Source organism: Crinia signifera, chromosome 11, assembly GCF_055691185.1.
Source record: "Crinia signifera chromosome 11, ASM5569118v1, whole genome shotgun sequence".
Taxonomy (NCBI): domain Eukaryota; kingdom Metazoa; phylum Chordata; class Amphibia; order Anura; family Myobatrachidae; genus Crinia; species Crinia signifera.
Window position 1 is genome coordinate 111,943,868 of NC_139227.1, and position 18,442 is coordinate 111,962,309.

Consider the following 18,442-nt stretch of genomic DNA (forward strand, 5'->3'; position numbering starts at 1 on the left):
GGACACAGGATGATGTAAAAGGTTTTCTTTTGCATAAACAAAGATATAAAGTACAACCAAAGCTTTTCTCTCTCCATTCAGCGTTAACTGCACATTAATCAGTGTTGGAAGCAGAAGTCAAGTGCTAACATTCAATTAGGAGACAATGAGCGAGAAGACCACAAACAGGTTAATTGGGGTCACTGAGCAGCGACAGAACCTTACCTAACCAGTCATTAAACTTCTTAACCTCAGAAGGCAGGCCCAGCTCGGTGAAGTCACCCGTGTGCAGAAGGATGTCACCGTATGGCATCTGGATGCCATCTGTCCTGGAGTGTGTGTCAGAGACGCAGACAAAACGCGTGTGGCCCGCTGGTTTCGGAGTGTCGTAAGGGATGGGGTCTACCCTGAAGCGGAGAGAAATGACAGGAGTGTTAGAACTTGGAAACCGGGAGCTGAGAGAGATGACAAAACTTCACACAATCAGGAAAATGCATAAACAGGACAATACGGTTTTAATTAATATGCAGCGTAACAATACCAATCATATACAGGAACTAAATGAATCATTCTAAAAGAATAACAATCCCCATTGTTTTAAAAAAGCATTTTATATATTCGTTCATAAACAAGCTTTAACTAAATGAAGCACGATTGGAAGGTGTAGAATTCATATATTGGCTCAGATAATAATTATATAAGGCACCTATTGAATTATAAAGATTGACATTTAACCTTAACTTAACTCTATATTACCCCTAAAAATAAATCACACGGACACAGGTTATACTAAAAATAATGACACAGATAACAAAGCGCTTGGAGGCCAGCTCCGGTCAAAAGGTCTTAATGACGACGACTACACCGACCCAACTTATACCATGTCCAATGAAACACCCCCCCCCCCCCATCTATTTAAAGGTACAGCCCGTGTGGTGACAATCTCACCACCCCTTCTATGTGGCATGGCGAGGACACTTCCAGGAAGTGGCCAACGTCCACTCACCAGCCATCCTGTCAAAGGGGGGGCAACACCGCACAAAGACCACATGCACTTCAAAATGACCACCGGTCCCGAGCGCTTCCTGACTATTTTAATTAAAGATTTCGAAAAAAGTCAAATTAGGTGACGGCCACCAGGCCAGATAGCAATTGAGAGAGCAAGGGAATGGAGGGTGGGATTCCAGACTCAAAGAGGAAGCAGCATCATCTGACTCCTCCGAAAATACTGTACCCCTGCACAAGGTACCACCCCTTGGCTACCTAATTGGCTGATCCACCTATCAATCACACACATAAGCTTCTATGGGTAATCTACCCAGCCACAAAAACTTTATTGAGATGATCACTAAACTCACAGGCTCTTAAATACCCTCATGCCTATGCAGCCCTCCCTTAATCTTACATTCCAACAACACGGCCAGTGGTTATGTAAGCAGCAGACAGAAGGGATCCGATACGTAATCCCGGCGGTCGGGATCACGGCGGTCGGAATCCCGACACTGGAATCCCGACCGCCGAAATCCCGACAAGGGGGGGACGTGGATCGCCCCCCCTTGCGGGCTCGCTGCGCTCGCCACGCAGCAGGCCCGGTGCCTCGCTACGCTCGGCACGCTATTTTATTCTCCCTCTATGGGTGTCGTGGACACCCACGGAGGGAGAAAGTTTCGGGATTTCGGCGGTCGGGATTCCAGTGTCGGGATTCTGAACGCCGGGATCCCGACCGCCGGCAAATTGACCGCATCCCGACAGAAGTTACTGGTGCGGCGTATGTACAGTACGAGGTCGTCCACCTTTGTATAAATTACAGGCCTGTAGATGCCCTGATTTTATTTCACTGTATTTCAGTACATTATCGGTCATGCTTCAGAACAGATAATTCTGCTCTGGAACAAAGGGGTTAATTGAAATCTTAAAGGTTGTCAAATACAAAAAAAAGCGCCCAACTTTGATTTAATGGATTTTCACCTGACCGGAGAGAGATAAATTCACTGTGGAAGTCCAACCACATATATAGGACAGATGTACTAAGCCTTGGTGAGTGACAAAGTGGAAAAATAAAATCTACCAACCAACTAGCTCCTAACTGTCCATAATTAAACGCAACCTGTAACTAGGAGCTGATTGGCTGGTACTTTATCGCTGTCCACACTCTCCAAGTTTTAGTACATATTTGGAAAGGTGAATATACACTACACATTCGCTTCCAGAACGATATCGTTACCTATATTGCCGGTGCGCTTTGGCGAACGATATATTGAAGTGCATACACATTGACCGATATCGTTTAGTGATGTCACCCGGCCCCCTGCTGGACAAGCAGTCTTTGAGGATATAGTCAAATTTTGACTGCACGTTCAGACAATGGCGGATATCGTCAACGATATAGTGCGTACTACAAACGAGACGATAGATCATTATATTATTATTGTGCATATGTGTTCTTGATGTACCGTATAGGGTGTATGCACCTGAATGCCCCCATACATTACACCCTCGAATGTGATACCCCGGCAACTGCCCACCGTAGAGCCGCCAGCTAGGACTGTATATGGTCCTTTTGCTTTACGAAGTATTGTACGCGATACATCAAATCCTTGGGGAAACCATGACATCTCAATATCTGATCTGTTGGGCCCTGAACCGGAGGTAAATCACATCCGATATGGCACTTTCCACACCATTTCTCAGCCCAATCAGTCAAAATCGTGTGAAAAAGGGCCGTATTGTATAAAAGTGTATGGGGGTCTTAACAGTGCTTGACACAACCACAACAATTTTCCTGTTTGCACACCTGTGTGACACGAGGGAAAACCAGAAAAGTATCTGGTCACCTAGGGAACTGCTCAGTCCCCAATGGTGGGGGAGTGCGCATGTGCGTAGTTGCTCATGCACATGTGCACCCCCCCTGAGCGAATGCCTTTGGCGAGTTTTACACTCACCGGGTCGTTCCTATAATGATGGACAGGCAGGGGGTGGTGGCAGGGGTCCGTCCAGAGTTATCCTGGCGTGCCCCAAAAAAACTGTGGGCGTGCCCATAGAAACGCTGGGAGTACCCCTGCGAATGCCCAAATTTGCCCATCACCGTGCAGGATAAAAGTAAGTATAGGGTCACTTTCATCTGCGAGGGAAGGAAAAAAATGATTCGATGATGAGAGTCCATCAAATTATTTTTCTTCTGTGCGGCCGCAAGCGAGCAGGTGTGTAATAGTACACGTCCGCTTGCCTCGCGTTGTGGGGATTCAGTAAGCACGGGGGGCGTGTATTTACCTGCTCGCAAGGCAGCGAATATACACAGAATGTACAATCCTTAATTGCCGAAACACATTGGAGACTGAAGTACACCCCAATACAGAGACACTACACCAGGTGTACACAGGAAGAAGAAGCCGCAGCACCCTGCACGAGCAGAGACATAGGGCTGCAAGAGTCAGCATCTGACCTCGCAAACCCTAAGGTGCCGCTGAGAGAAGCCGCGGCCAGAGACAGCGCATACACACTGTGCCACCAACGATTGGGGGAAAGCGGAGGTTATTCGACAGCACCGCCACACCCTCAACAGAACGGCAGCTGAACACTCTCTGCAGCCTCTGCCTTCACTACCCCACCGGAGACCAGGTGCCCTCCTGATACACCACTTACAAGGAGGGTAAGTGTACACAAGCTGTACACTCCTATAGTATCCAACATACACTGTTCCACTTCCCCACCTACCCAGTTCCTTTCCCACCCCTCCCCTCTCTCCCACCCTACCTGACCCCATGTAGAGTGCGCATCCCCCACCTACCAATCAAATTTCCAAAGGGTTGTGGACAAACAGCAGGAACTGCTGCACCAACCCATCCAGCATCCCTTTTCCACGATTCCCACCCCCACCACCCCTCCTTGGTAGAGCGCACTACATCAACCAATTAGCGAATATACAAAGCCCAGCGAGCCGGTCTGAATGACCCCCATAGTGCCTTTACCCAACTGTTCTAGAGGCACTTTGCAGCTATCCCCCCTGGAGATTCAGATTATAAGCAGAAGGTAAAAGGTAATTGGATCTGTATATATAATGTAGGAATAGAAAGGAATACTTATGCCTGGTGTTCACACACGGTTAACTGGACCTCAGTAAACGCTTTATAATCTACCATGGCCGACATGTCGGCTGTAACACGCAGCAGACACTGCTCTCAGTCTAGTACTGCCTACAAGCGGAGCCACAGAAGCCAGGATCATATTACAATGCAGGAAAGAAGAAGACCGAGCTCTGCTCAGCGCACAGCAAAACATCTGCAGAAGCAAAGCATGTAGGGAAATAGGATTGGCACAGACCGTAAACATACAGATGCAGCCATGCTCATCTTTGCCACGCCAATCCCCATGTGCGACATACATGGCAATTGCCAATATCCTGTCACCACCCTCATGCCTCTTAGACATACCACCTGGGATTTTAGATGACTAAAATCTTGGGTAGACCCATTCAGACAAACACTTGTCCCGGGATTGTGCGCGTGCATGTGAAAAATCCCGGGATTTTGACGTATGTCTGAAAGGGGTATCATTTTCTCCCGAGGCTCATAGAAATGCATTGAGCGGCAATGGCGCAACAGAGGGATTAGTTGCCCTGGGTGTGCGACTTGGGCGCACCAAACGGGTATAAGCGTCTGTTTTGCAGTTAAGATGTCACAGATTGAGTGAGAGAGACACTCTGCACAGCCAAGTCTTCCAGGACCTAGCACCCTGAGAGGGTCTATTTGTGTGAATTGAAGCCTCAGCGTAAAAGGACGCATCTGTAAAACGGCCTTCTTTAAAAATTAATTAACAGAAGATCAGAAATGGAGGAGCTATTAATTATGCATTTAATTTCCTATACAATATAATGCCACACTTGCAGATCGGTCTTACTTCATAGGTGAAGACCACCAGTAAAGACCACGTGAAGGGCCCACGTGATCAGGGGAAATGCTAGGAATCCATCACCCATTACAGTTTCCAAGACTGTAGAAGATGTGATAATTACACGCCCTCCGTGAATGTGCAGAAGCTGTTTGGGCAGAGATAAGCGCAGTTGCTGAGGCTCATTAGGCCCAAAAGCAATCAATAGAAAAATTCCTGTGTGATCAATAGTTCAGAGCTTTAAACTAAATAGCGGCAGTTAGATTTCATTACAGCGAGAACACCAGCGTGTAGCGTGTTCCAGCACTAATGGAGGAATTTCCCAGCAGAGGTGCTGCTGCCTATTACCGCGGAGGGTTAAGTACGTTTATGGATGGTTACCTCATTACACTAAAACGGGTACATTTACTAAAGCTTCTAAAAATATACAAGAGGTGATACAGGTTGAGTATCCCTTATCCATATATCCGAAAACTGAAATATTCCAAAAAACATGGTTTGTCCCCCCCCCCCCCTGCCCCTTTCTTCATACTTACCATTTCCCCCAACATCCACGGCGGGCTTCAGGATCCTTTGGATGCATTGCGCGAGTGCGCCAGCGGCGTCACCGGCACACCCGCAAACTGGCGCAATGCACCCTTGGGACCGCTGAAGAGGATCCGGAAGGCCGCCGAGGACTCAGGGAGACCATCGGGGCACCAGGTAAGAATGTTAAAAAAATTATATTCCAAAAACCAAAAAAATCCCTTTTCCAAAATGCTCGTGGTCCCGAGCATTTCGGATAACCTGTATTGCCAATAGTAACCAGATTCTGTCCATCATTTTGCTATTGCTACTGAGAAAATGATAGACAGAATCGGATTGGTTAAATCATTTGACCGGTTTTTCTATAATTAGTTATTAAACGCACCACAACTGAAATGTTAATTATCTATACGTAACCCCTTTCTCTCCCAAAGGGGATATTTACTAAGTTGGAAGTTCTATTGCAGATTATATTATCTTCTAGAAGCTACTAAATAAATAAGAAGTAACATCTGATTGGTTGCTATAGGCAACATCCCATCTTCCATAGGACTTCCATAGAACTCACATCATAGAAAATTTACCCCATAGAGCAGGGTTGGGCAACACCGGCCCTCCAGAAAAAGTATTTGTGCTCAGTTCCACGCGAGCCTCCGACTGTTCTTAACTATAGCCAGGAAGTTCCAAAAGGATTGCCAGGATGAGGAATAACCCTCTATACACAAGAATAATGCCTTTGCGACCCAAGTAATTCTATTTATATGACTTTTGATCTATATTATTGGTGTCTGTTTGCTCTGCACAAGAAGTGCTATCAGGAGTGGTTATTACCTTGTATAAATATATACATAGCCCAGTACCAGAACCTCTGCTTTGGACTTTTCATTAAGAGGGCTTCACTAAGGGCACAAGGCCATCCCTTGCAATTTGAGGAAAGGCAGTTTGACGCTTAACGGTAGGAAATAAAAGCAATTCCCCAACTGTGCCGCATATATGGTTTGGAATATAATGATAAAACTCCTTAGCAAGGCATTTTTATTAAGATATCAAATATGGGATTATCAAAGCCTTTATTGCAGAATGCCACTAGGTCAAATTAAAACAATATTTTATATCTGGTGTATTCCAATTATTTTTGCACTTATGGTTTAGATCGAATGGTTTGCTTTGCCCTTGGTAGACAGATAACGGACAGCGGATCTAACAATTTAAAGGGGTAAATTTACAAAATTTTCTAAATGTAAAAAGTGGGGATGTTCCCATTGCAACCAATCAGATTATAGCGATTCTCTATTGCATCCAGAGGTTGCGGAAGCCACCCTCTACATTGATTGGGTACTGATACACAATAAACCGGAATTGATCTTGGTATCAGTATCTCCCTTCATCACATTTATAATGAAAGCATAAGAGGGGAAATCTCAGACCTCCGCAATACAAACATCAGCTTTTTTTCAGTTTGCTTATGAGCTGTACGTTTAACCACCGCTAAACCCCGTTACAGTATTTCATGTTTCTATATGGTCACGAGGGATAAAATAAATAATAATAATAGTAAAATTTCCAATGTGAATGCGGATAAATAGCTTATGCATGGGTAACGATATGCAAATCAGGAAAGTCTCATTTGTATTCCTATCAATAGATAATGTGATGCACAATCTCGGATCATTATTCTTCTGACGACTCCTTTGAACAATATTTCATTGTCAGACCCGATCGCTGCTCTGGAAAATTGCAGAGCCCTACGATCAGATAGTCCCCGCTCCGCCAGAGTAAAAATCCGCCCTGTGCAAGGCTTGCAAAAATCACGCCGATTAGCTGCATATCCAATCACAGCCCAATCACCATTAAATGATTTCCCAGTGTGTAACCCAGAACCTACTCTTTCTGTGCGATAGAATCAGGCTCATCTAGGCCGGAGCAGACTTCACAAACCCTCAATGAAAACGCCTGGGCACATCTGCGTTTTCCCTGACACTCCCAGATAATGGACAACTGGGCACGCCTGCCAGATAACGACCAGGTGACATCTGTAGCTCATAGAAAAACATTAAGCGGCAGTGGCGCTGTGTTTCCGCACCGCAGGTGAAGCAGGCAAAAAGTGGCTGTATCGCAGCAACAATGACTGCGCCTACATCTGTATATCAGAAACTGAATGACCAATAAGAAGAGAGGTGGTTTAAACCTCTAGAATGGGGAACTGTCATGGGTGCTGATCACACAGTTTTTAGTAGCCTATGATAGTGTAGGGGGGAGCATACAGTTCTGTTTGTTGTCTATTTTAAGGGGGTGGAGCTGCAGGCCAAAGCCTCTTGCTTCTAGGGTTTTCACCCTCCCAACCCCTTTTGTTGAAGTTTGAGTTCTTTGATGTTGGCTGTTTTATAGTGGTGAAGAGCGGCAGGTCATCAGTATGAGTGCCATTGTTTAGTTGAGGTGCCCTTTGTTGATTGGTAGTAGGCTGTACCACCCCATACAAGGGGCAGTATCATAAACCAAATGGGTGGGTACTCAAGTTACAAGGTGAGTGGAAACATTTGTGGCTTATAGGAGGTTTTATACTTTGTGTTAGCACATACCAGGTGGTTCTGCCTGCAATGCCCATTGTTGGTTGGGTTTGGGCATTGCAGAATGGCCAATTCCTAGCTGATTTTTTTTTGCCACCAAATATCCTTAAATAATAATAACTAGCTTTTAATAAATCGCTAACAGTTTCTCTGGCAAAATCTGTCTCAGTGTCTTGAATTACCTTAGAGTTTAAGGTTAAGTGATCTGCACCCATGTCACTCCTCATCCGATAGAAGGTTTAAGTACTCAATGAGAATGATTACTTTTGTTGAAAAAACTTTTCAAATTGTAATATAGCAGGAAAAGCATTCTTTCTTTTATTACAGGCTTGCCTACCCTCCCGGAATGGCCGGGAGCCTCCCGGAAAATCGGGTCCTTCTCCCGGTCCCCCGGGAAGGTGGGCAAGTCTCCCACGTCCTGCTAATTGCCCCCGCTTCCCCCTTGCCCGCCGGTTTAATTACCTGAAATCGCGGGTCCGCGGAGAGGGGGCGGGGCTAAAATGACACGATCGTGACATTTTGCGGCATTTAAGCCCTGCCCCATCTCCGCGGCACGCGAATAACGGTTTTCGGCATGGGGGCGGGGCCAAATGATGTCAGACTTGCTCCCGCCCCCCTGACGTGAAACTAAAAGTAGGCAAGTATGTTTTATTATCCATTATTTATATAGCGCCACAAGGGATCCACAGCGACTAATTACACAGCACATAAACAAGTAAGCAAAAAAGAAAAAATGGTGACTAACAGACTCAAGAGCCGATAGACCCCTCATTTAACATGGTACCTACATGCCACCACCTTGATAATCACTTACAAACAGATCACCATAACTTAATTTAAGACAAATATTACTTTATTTCTAGGTTTACAGGGCGGAGGAACCCCAGTTAGCAACACACAATTCCTGTAAGGACACAGGGGGCACTTGGGGTTTAAATGTAACATTGCCTGAGACAACATGAGTTGATACATTACCAAGGTAAAGTTTGGGCCTGTATCATCTCATATACATCATGTCATGTGCAAAAACAAACCCACTGTTCATAGGTAACTGCAAAGATCCTATTGGGTTTCTCATATGTCCTGAACATATCATGTTATTGCAAGGAATGCAAAACCAAATCAAAGCTGTCTCTGGAAGTGATTGTTCCAGTGGACGATTTAATTACGTTAATAACTGCTAGAATTTCTGCAGCATGTAAAGGACATCTTTCAAGACTTTTGGTATTGTGAGCAATGGACATTGACGTCATACGGAATTGATGAGTTATTAAACCGCAAATACAAATTCATGTGTGCACTAAATTTGCGCCGAAAGCACAGTCGGCAAGAATTTAAACTTCGTTACATACGTAGGTTAAGGATTGCTGTAAGCGGGGATAACTCATCGCATGTTACACCATCACACACAACGCCATCAAACACTTTGCCATCAAATTAAAAATGGTCTAATCTACAGCAGCAAACATAATTAATTCTATGGATGGGCAGTTCATTATTGTGTCTTTGCAAAGTAACTGGTGTTATCACACCAACGCAAGGTGTCTTTTCAAAGGACAAATGTGAAGCAGAATTTTTGAAATGAGAAAATAAATTATTTTATTTCTTGTTCATGAAAAAAAGTAGTCCTGACATTAATAGGAGATGGCAAATACCTTAATTGATTTTATTAGCAGATTTATTTCATTCAGAGAAGTAAATATAACATGAAGACAAGAATTTTACAAAAATGAATTTAAAAAACTTGGACTCTTTAATGAACAAACACAAATGAAAAAAAAACTCACTTGAATAAGTCATTTTATTTTTGCAAAAAGGTGAAAAGGTTTTGGAACATTTTTATTGTAAAAAAAACAACACACATTTTATGAGATTGCAATTGCACCAAGTAAGTGAATCTTTTATGGATATTATTAAATAATATTGACAAAGATCGCTAAATTATTTTAAAACAAATTAACTCAAGTTGATCTTATTGACATACCAGTCAATAATTCATTAAAATGCAATTTAAAAGAGAAAATCGAATTTGAATAATTCAGGTTTAGTTCGAATTTTCCAGTTCCACAACTGACAAAATGCATAATTTTAGATAGGGCTATCCTCTGCCAACACTGACTGTACCTACTATAAGTAAGATGGCATTTTCATCACAGGCCAGAAACTACCAAAATGTGAGTAATAAAATGCGTGCCTATTTATAAAATAAGGAACAGAAAACAGTTATGAAGAATTGAGTAGGTTTAAATTTTAAGTTGAGTTTTAATAAATTTGTATTTTGAAAAAAAATTGTATGTTTCCTTATCTAAAAATCTAAACATATATTTTTATGTAGATGGTACAAGAACAACATTTTGAAAATTAAAGAGGTAACGGTAAGCCAACAAGGCTAAAGGCCCAAACACACTAGGCGATATTAGTGAACAAGATCGCTCGGAAAGGGCTTTCTGAACTATATTGTTCACCAATATTGTCTAGTGTGTACACTCAATATCGTTAACGAAGACGCGTGCTAACAAAGCACGCTCCTGTTAATGCGGGCTATAGTTAACGATGGCTATGTTGCAGCATGGCCATCGCTCCCCGGCATCTGCAACTGTGTATGCACTTGCCGATGCGGGCACCATGCCGCTGCCAATATCAGAGTCAGCGGGAACTCATTTAGTGCGTGGGTCTTTAGAACCACCGGGATTGTTGTTCGAAGTCAGTTACAACAGTATAAAAGCAAAAGTGGCAATCCTATAATATTACAAGAGGGAGGCAAGTACATAAGATCTTATTCTGCTATTAGGTTTTCAGTGGGTAGATTTTGTGTGGAATCTACAGCTCATGAGCAGATAAGTTAGAAAAAAAACGTGAACTTTAAACCAACCCAGTTAGGTAAGGTAAATCAAACTAAAATATAAAAACCACAGACACCACTGTAAGTGTGTTTCAATGACCAAACTTTCACCAAATTTTTTTTATAAGAGAACATAAGGTCTATTTCAAATGTTAGACTACTGCTTGTTGTAATGTCCATAATAAAACAAAAGGAAGCAGTTAAAATGGAGAACAAAGCCCTTCATGCAAATTTGTTTTACTTTCCTAGGAGGTGTCATTTCTGTTACTTTGAGAGGAGTTAATTCTTCTTATTTGTTGACATTGATAACTGTAAAATATTGGTCAGTGACTAAACACTTTTCACTTACAGCGCCACCAGTAAAATCTAAAGGCCACAATGTGAACTGCACCTATCTTTTCAAACACATTAATACATTTTAACTTTTTTTCATTGGATTGCTTTCAGGAGAAAGAAAAATAAAAAGTAAAAAAAAGCGTACCTCTCCTGGGATAAGGGAACTAAAACCTAATATTTATATTTTTGGGTAATTTTGCTTAGGTTTGCTCCCATCCTATGGAATGCCCTTCCACGCACAATAAGACTCTCCACTAGTCTCCAAACTTTCAAGCGTTCCCTGAAAACGCACCTCTTCAGGCAAGCCTATCATATTTAAGTTCTATACGCATAACCCTTCTGGACTTGTAACTTGGTGGGACTGCTATGCTATTACTGGTGCCTGTCCTTGTGTTTCCCTCCTATATCCCTATAGATTGTAAGCTTGCAGCAGGGCCCTCCTACCTCCAAGTCTGTCTGTCTGTTACCCAGTTTGTTTTATCACTGTCTACTATTGTAAAGCGCAACGGAATCTGCTGCACTATATAAGAAACTGTAACGTAATCTGAGGCACTATATAAGAAACTGCAAATAAATAAATACTTACGCTAAAAAGGCCATAACGTCTTTTGAAGACTGTCCGTGAATGTGTCACCCCATTACAGACAGATCACTAGAACATTGAGAGGAAACAATGCAACTGAACATTCCATACACCACAAATACAGAAAGCGTTAACATGCAACATCCTGTATCGCCTTAGTACAAAGCAGTGACTGACCTACAGGCCAGATAGAATAACTGTGCCAGATGAGCGACTGTGCCACTATAATCGCACAGACCGATAATAAGGTGCTGCCAAGAGCCGTACACTTTCCAAATAGACACATGGTAATATCTTAAGAGCTAATCCAGTGTACAACTCCCCAGTAACACAAATCAATAAGCTTCTTATGTTCTGAATGTACATTACCTCTGTGAGTGATGACGGAATGTAAAGTCCAGACAGAAAGTGTGCATGAAAGACAAATCCAACAAGCCCGATATCCGTGGTCATAAGGAACATCATCCACCAACGCCTATAATGTCAGTCCTCCCGCCATCATAATTAAGGGGAAACCACTATATAATAAAAGTAGTTTTGAATGCTCTTGCATGAAATGTTTCTAGCGGGATTGTTTGATGGTTGCACTGGTGTGTGTGTGTGTGTGTGTGCTATTCCACCACATTACACTGTGCACCCTGTGTAGCAGTCATTCAGCAGATATAGCAGAGCTCAGTGGTTCTGGGATAGAGTATCAACCATGTTTATGTAGACGGCGTCTAGTTAGATGCCTAAACTTGGTCGACCGTGTCTAGATAGACAGTGACTCTAGATCGCCGCAGGTGAAGGATCAATGGGAATGTGGTCAACAGTAGTAAGGTCAACAAAGTTGTTTGGTGCCAAATGTCAGAGGGGTCCATGTGGACACTGCAGTGCCGAGCGTATATTATAATCTAACTCAATGTCCACTTGGATAGTAAAGTAGGAGCCAATTGGACTGGCACCAAAAAAAACATGAAAAACTCTTGACCACGTTGCCGTCAACCCTTCACTTGAGTCAATCTGGCATCACTGTCTATCTAGTTACCGTCGACCAAGTTTAGGTGTCTACCTAGATGTTGACCACTAGTGGTTGACCATGGTATTGCTGACCTAAACATCGATCCGCTGTCCAGATACGAGCTCCGCGGTCTAGTGGATCACATTACGGTTGTCCATATAGAAGCTGATCTGCCACACATGATTCGTTTTAGGTCAGGCATGTTTAGGTCAGGCATTAAAAGGAGAGGTGATAATCATGGGAGACTTTAATCTACCTGATGTAAACTGGGAGCTGCCTGTTGCAAGTTCCACCAGAAGTAGGGACATGCTGAATTCCTTGCAAGGAGCATCCCTCCAGCAATTGGTGAGGGAGCCCACTCGTAAGGACGCAATATTAGACTTAATACTTACAAATGGTGACAGAATATCTGACATAAATGTGGGTGAAAATCTGGGATCCAGTAACCATCAAGCAGTATGGTTCAAAATAAAGACAGAGACTGACTCATCGCACACAAAAACAAAGGTGTTAGATTTTAGGAAGGCTGATTTTGTAGAGATGGGAAACTCTGTAAGGGATTCTTTGGCAGAGTGGAAGAACTTGGAAGGAGTGCAGGATAAGTGGGAAAAATTAAAAAGTGCAATTCTAAAAGCAACAGAACTTTGTGTCAAAAGAGTTAGGAAAAACACAAGAAAAAGAAAGCCATTGTGGTTTGCAAAAGAAGTAGCAAGTATTGTGAAAGCAAAAAAGTTGGCCTTTAAGAAATTTAAGCAGACGCAGAAGAATGAGGACAAAGAGGTGTATCATGTTAGACAGAAGGAGGCTAAGAAGGTAATCAGATGTGCAAAAGCACAGGCTGAAGAGAAAATGGCCCAGTCAGTGGGTAAAGGGGGGAAAACTTTTTTTAGGTATATAAGTGAAAGGAGAAAAACAAAAAGTGGAATAATTAGACTGAAGACAGAGAGTGGAAGTTTTCTTGAGGGGGACAATGTCATAGCAGATAATATTAATAATTATTTCTGCTCAGTATTCACTGCTGAAAGAGAGGGGAAGGGGCCACAGTTAAGTTGCAAGTATAGTCAGAAAACTGAGGGAGAGATAAGTACATTTACAGAGGAGAAGGTCCTCACAGAACTCTCAAAACTGAAAGTGGATAAATCAATGGGGCCAGATGGGATACATCCAAGGATACTAAAAGAGCTTAAAGGGGAGCTGGTAAAACCAATAACAGAATTATTCAACCAGTCACTAGCTACTGGATTAATCCCAGAGGACTGGAAAACAGCGAATGTAGTCCCACTGCACAAAAGTGGAAGCAAGGAAGAGGTAAGCAACTATCGACCAGTGAGCCTTACATCAGTAGTAGGGAAATTGATGGAAACACTCTTAAAACAAAGAGTTGTAGAATATCTCAAAACCAGCAATTTACAGGATCCAAAACAGCATGGGTTTACTGGGGGAAGATCATGTCAAACAAATCTTATTGACTTTTTTGACTGGGTGACTAAAGTAATAGATCAAGGTGGGGCTGTAGATGTAGCTTATCTAGACTTTAGTAAAGCTTTTGACACTGTCCCACATCGCAGACTGTTAAATAAACTTGAAAGCTTGGGATTGGATTCTAAGATAGTTGAATGGATAAGAGCGTGGTTGCAGGACAGAAAACAGAGAGTTGTAGTAAACGGAGTACAGTCTAAGGAGGGAAAGGTTACAAGTGGAGTACCCCAGGGATCTGTACTTGGACCGGTGCTTTTTAATATCTTTATTGGTGATATTGCAAATGGAATTGAGGGTAAAATGTGCCTTTTTGCAGATGACACAAAAGGTATGCAACAGGGTAGACACACCAGGAGGGGTAAAACAAATGATTGAGGATCTAAGCAGATTAGAGAAATGGTCAAGAGAATGGCAACTACAGTTTAATGCCAAAAAATGCAAAATCATGCACTTGGGTCTCAGAAATCCAAAGACTCAATATAGTATAAATGGCACTATAATGGAAACTACAGAGGAAGAGAGGGATCTAGGTGTCACTATTTCAGGGGACTTAAAGGCAGGTAGGCAATGTAACAAAGCAATGAAGAAGGCAAGTCAGATGCTTGGTTGCATAGGGAGAGGTATCAGCAGTAGAAAGAAAGAAGTAATAATGCCACTGTATAGGTCATTGGTACGACCTCACCTAGAGTATTGTGTTCAGTTCTGGAGGCCATATCTCCAGAAGGATATAAATACATTAGAGACTGTACAAAGAAGAGCAACTAAAATGGTGCATGGCCTACATCACAAAACGTACCAGGAAAGACTAAAAGATCTTAATATGTATACTTTAAAGCAGAGAAGGGAAAGGGGGGACATGATAGAAACTTTCAAATATATCAAGGGCTTTAACAAGGTACAGGTGGGAGACATTCTTCACAGGAAGAGGAGCAACAGAACACGAGGACATGCACTGAAACTAGAGGGAGGAAGATTCAGGGGAAATGTGAGGAAGAATTTTTTCACAGAAAGAGTAGTAGATAAGTGGAATAGCCTCCCAACAGAGGTGGTAGACGCAAATACAGTAGTACAATGTAAACATGCTTGGGATAGGCATATTGATATCCTTACATAAAAATAAGGATCAAATATGGTTTGAGGTAATATGTTTAAAAAAAGGGGCAGACTAGATGGGCCAAGTGGTTCTTATCTGCCGTCAAATTCTATGTTTTCTAATGCTAAAAATTACAAGTGGCTTTGGAAACACAGCGACGTTGGCACTCAGATTAATGACAAAAAAAACAGGTTTATGTACCGTGGTATAGCAGTAGCTTAGGGCAGGTAAAATAACCCGGCTTATAATAGGAGCCAACATCTGGGTGCAGGTCTATGGCACTCTGGCCGAGTGAACAATGCATAATAGGATAACAGGCGTGGCCATGTCCCACAAAGAGAACAATTGCATGAAGCAAGTAAATATACTGTAAGAACAGTATATTTTACTTGGTAGAAATAGTTTCATCCTTGTTCTTAAATACAAACACTGTTTAGAAGGGATCAATGCGGTACTTCCAACTGAAGTCACTATCTGCAAGTGGACACGTTTTAACGCATCGGAAACAACTCCCAGAGTAACCGCAACGTTACTAGGAAAATTGGGGAAAAAATAATAAAATACTTTATCACTTTCAGCATCTACCCAGTAACTAAATGACCCACTTTTTTTAATTAGTAAAAAAATAAATAAAAAAAAAAAAAAAACACAAAATTGTTCCTAAAATGTTCTTTTAAAAGATAAATTTGATAGAAAAATACAAAAAAATTAAGAAAAGAAAAAATAAATCAGTCTAGGTTACGGAGACCAAACAAATAAATGCAAAGTTTTTCATTTCTTTTCCACCAATTAAAAGCAGTTTTATTCTAACAGTCTGTCATCAAGAGCTATAAAAATAATCTTTAGCCTTCAGTACATTTCTCCGTACTTTCCCACATCCAAGGTTATCCATAATATAGAATCTCGCACCGTAAACAACTGCCAGCAAGATTGAGACCATTTGCTGGGCAGGTTTTGGTTATTTCAGGGCCACCAGCAGGCTCCGTATTGCAAAACATATTTTATTACTAAGAGAAAAAGATGGTCAATCTATATTCAACAAAGGACTCAAAATAAAGAAACAACTGAATATTACAAATGAGTGCCAACCTGGGCTGCCCCCTACAAATACCACTTCAATGCTACTTGAACCTGCTGCTGGTATGCCCTGTTGAGACCTTTGGGAATATACCGTGGGCCAATAGTGAATTATGACTTAGGTACACACATTGCAGTTTATGTGGGGGTACAAGGTACCAGGACTTTTTTGTGTTCTCTTTAATTCCTATAGGGTACGAATCAATTAGTGCTGATTTTTCTGACAGACATACACACTGCATTTTGAAAAATTTACAATCGACCTATTCAATTGCTGGTTTTCCGACGGCCGGAATCTGCGGCCGTTTTTGTCAATATTTCGCTGTTGCAAATTCGACTTTAACAAAGTGAAACTGGAGCGGTGGAAAGTAGATCCGTCCGCAACTGTTAGGAAAGTTGTTTTTTGGGGGGCTAGCTGCAAAAAATCGGACTTAACTGAATACCTCCACATAATCAGCTCCAGAAACTAGAAGTCAGTGACGTTATTATTTCAGGAATGAATATAATAATAAGCATCTATGCACAATTGTATCCAGAGTATAGAACTTGCTAGGATTAAGTAACTATAGGTGAGCATCGCTACCTTTTTGCATAGAAAAAAACCCACTAGGCCAGTGGTTCACAAACTGTGTGCCTAGGCACCCTCGGGTGCCTCAGGACACTTACAGGGGTGGCCTTGGGTTGGTGGACCAGAATCAATTCGTATTCGTTATGTGAAATGTAACAGGCAAAACCAGTGCTTGTGGCTGCCAATCATAATATATGTGGACAAACAGAAGCAAATCCTGTCCCTGTGACATATAAACACAATGCACTTACTTTTATATTTTTTCCTGAATTTCTCAATAAGAAACATTTGACCTAGGGGTGCCTTGAAAACATTTTGATGCTCCAGGGTGTCGTGAAAACGTTTGGGAACCCCTGCACTAGGCATACATGAGCCAAATAAACTAAATTAAAATGATTGTCAGTTATATCCATATAGAATATTTATTGTGATTTACAGGCTAGTACCCAATAAATAAAATAAATGCAACATTACTACACATAAGCAATCTACAAGTATAAACAGACCAGATGACACACCCCCCTCTGCCCACCCCAGTGTCACATCATTAACGAATATCCCCAGCACAACAGAATAAACAGACCAGACACCCACCTCTGCCCACCCCAGTGTCACATCATTAACGAATATCCCCAGCACAACAGACTTCTCTTAGCCCATGTTTCTGCATCCCGCAGTGTCCACCGCCCCAGTCAGTCGCCATCATCTGACCCATTTTTATTTATTTATCCTGTATATTTCTTTAAATGTAGAAAAATAAATTGTTTAATTTAAAAAAAAAAATTGAGATTTAAATTAAAAATGAGCAATCGTTAAAAAAAAAAAAATACACTTTATCCAAAGAACAAAATTATTTTTTTAAATTTTATTTTACATTATGCTAATAGTTTAGCACACACACACAGGTGGGTCATGTGACCCCGTTTTATTCTCTCTCTCGCTCTCTCTCTCTCTCCTATTATAGGAATCCCACCCCCAGGAAGTTTCAACTCATGCGACAGGAACAATGGTATGCACAAACCCACCCAAACCATGCATCAATTGGACCAACGTTTCTAGTCGTGGAGTAAAATGCAGCCCTGAACTTGGGAGTGTTCGGGGGACATAATGCCGAAGTGAAGTATAGCCAGTTTTGTTTTTTAGATACGGGTGTCGCCTAGGTGAAACCACAGCTAGAACCTTGACTGACACATCATGGCCAACAGTGATTGGCAAATTTGCAAATAAAATTCACAATTTTTAAATTGAAAAATTCTGTTTCACAGAAGGAGTGAAATTCCATTCATGCAGCTTTACAATGCCTCACAACAGAATTGCATACATTAATTGTAATTTCATGGGATGAATATAGCTGGGACGGTAACATTACCAGTGCTGAGTGCATATTGGTCATGCAATGCCTAAGGGTAACATGAACACTTTTGTGTAGAAATAAAGAGCGTGTAAAACAGACAAAATGATTTTGCAACAATAGAACGCTTAGCTAGCCCAATATCGTCAACCACG

At 41.9% G+C, this 18,442-nt stretch overlaps 1 protein-coding gene across 4 annotated transcripts in view; it reads right to left on the reverse strand.

Annotated features, from left to right (window-relative positions):
• MPPED2 (metallophosphoesterase domain containing 2) overlaps positions 1-18,442 on the reverse strand; it is a 152,211-nt gene that overhangs the window by 96,128 nt on the left and 37,641 nt on the right. For all 4 annotated transcript variants that reach the window (XM_083164250.1, XM_083164249.1, XM_083164252.1 and 1 more), the window contains exon 3: positions 205-386. In XM_083164250.1, coding sequence (XP_083020376.1) covers positions 205-386 — 182 coding nt within the window. The remainder of the gene's footprint in view (positions 1-204; positions 387-18,442) is intronic.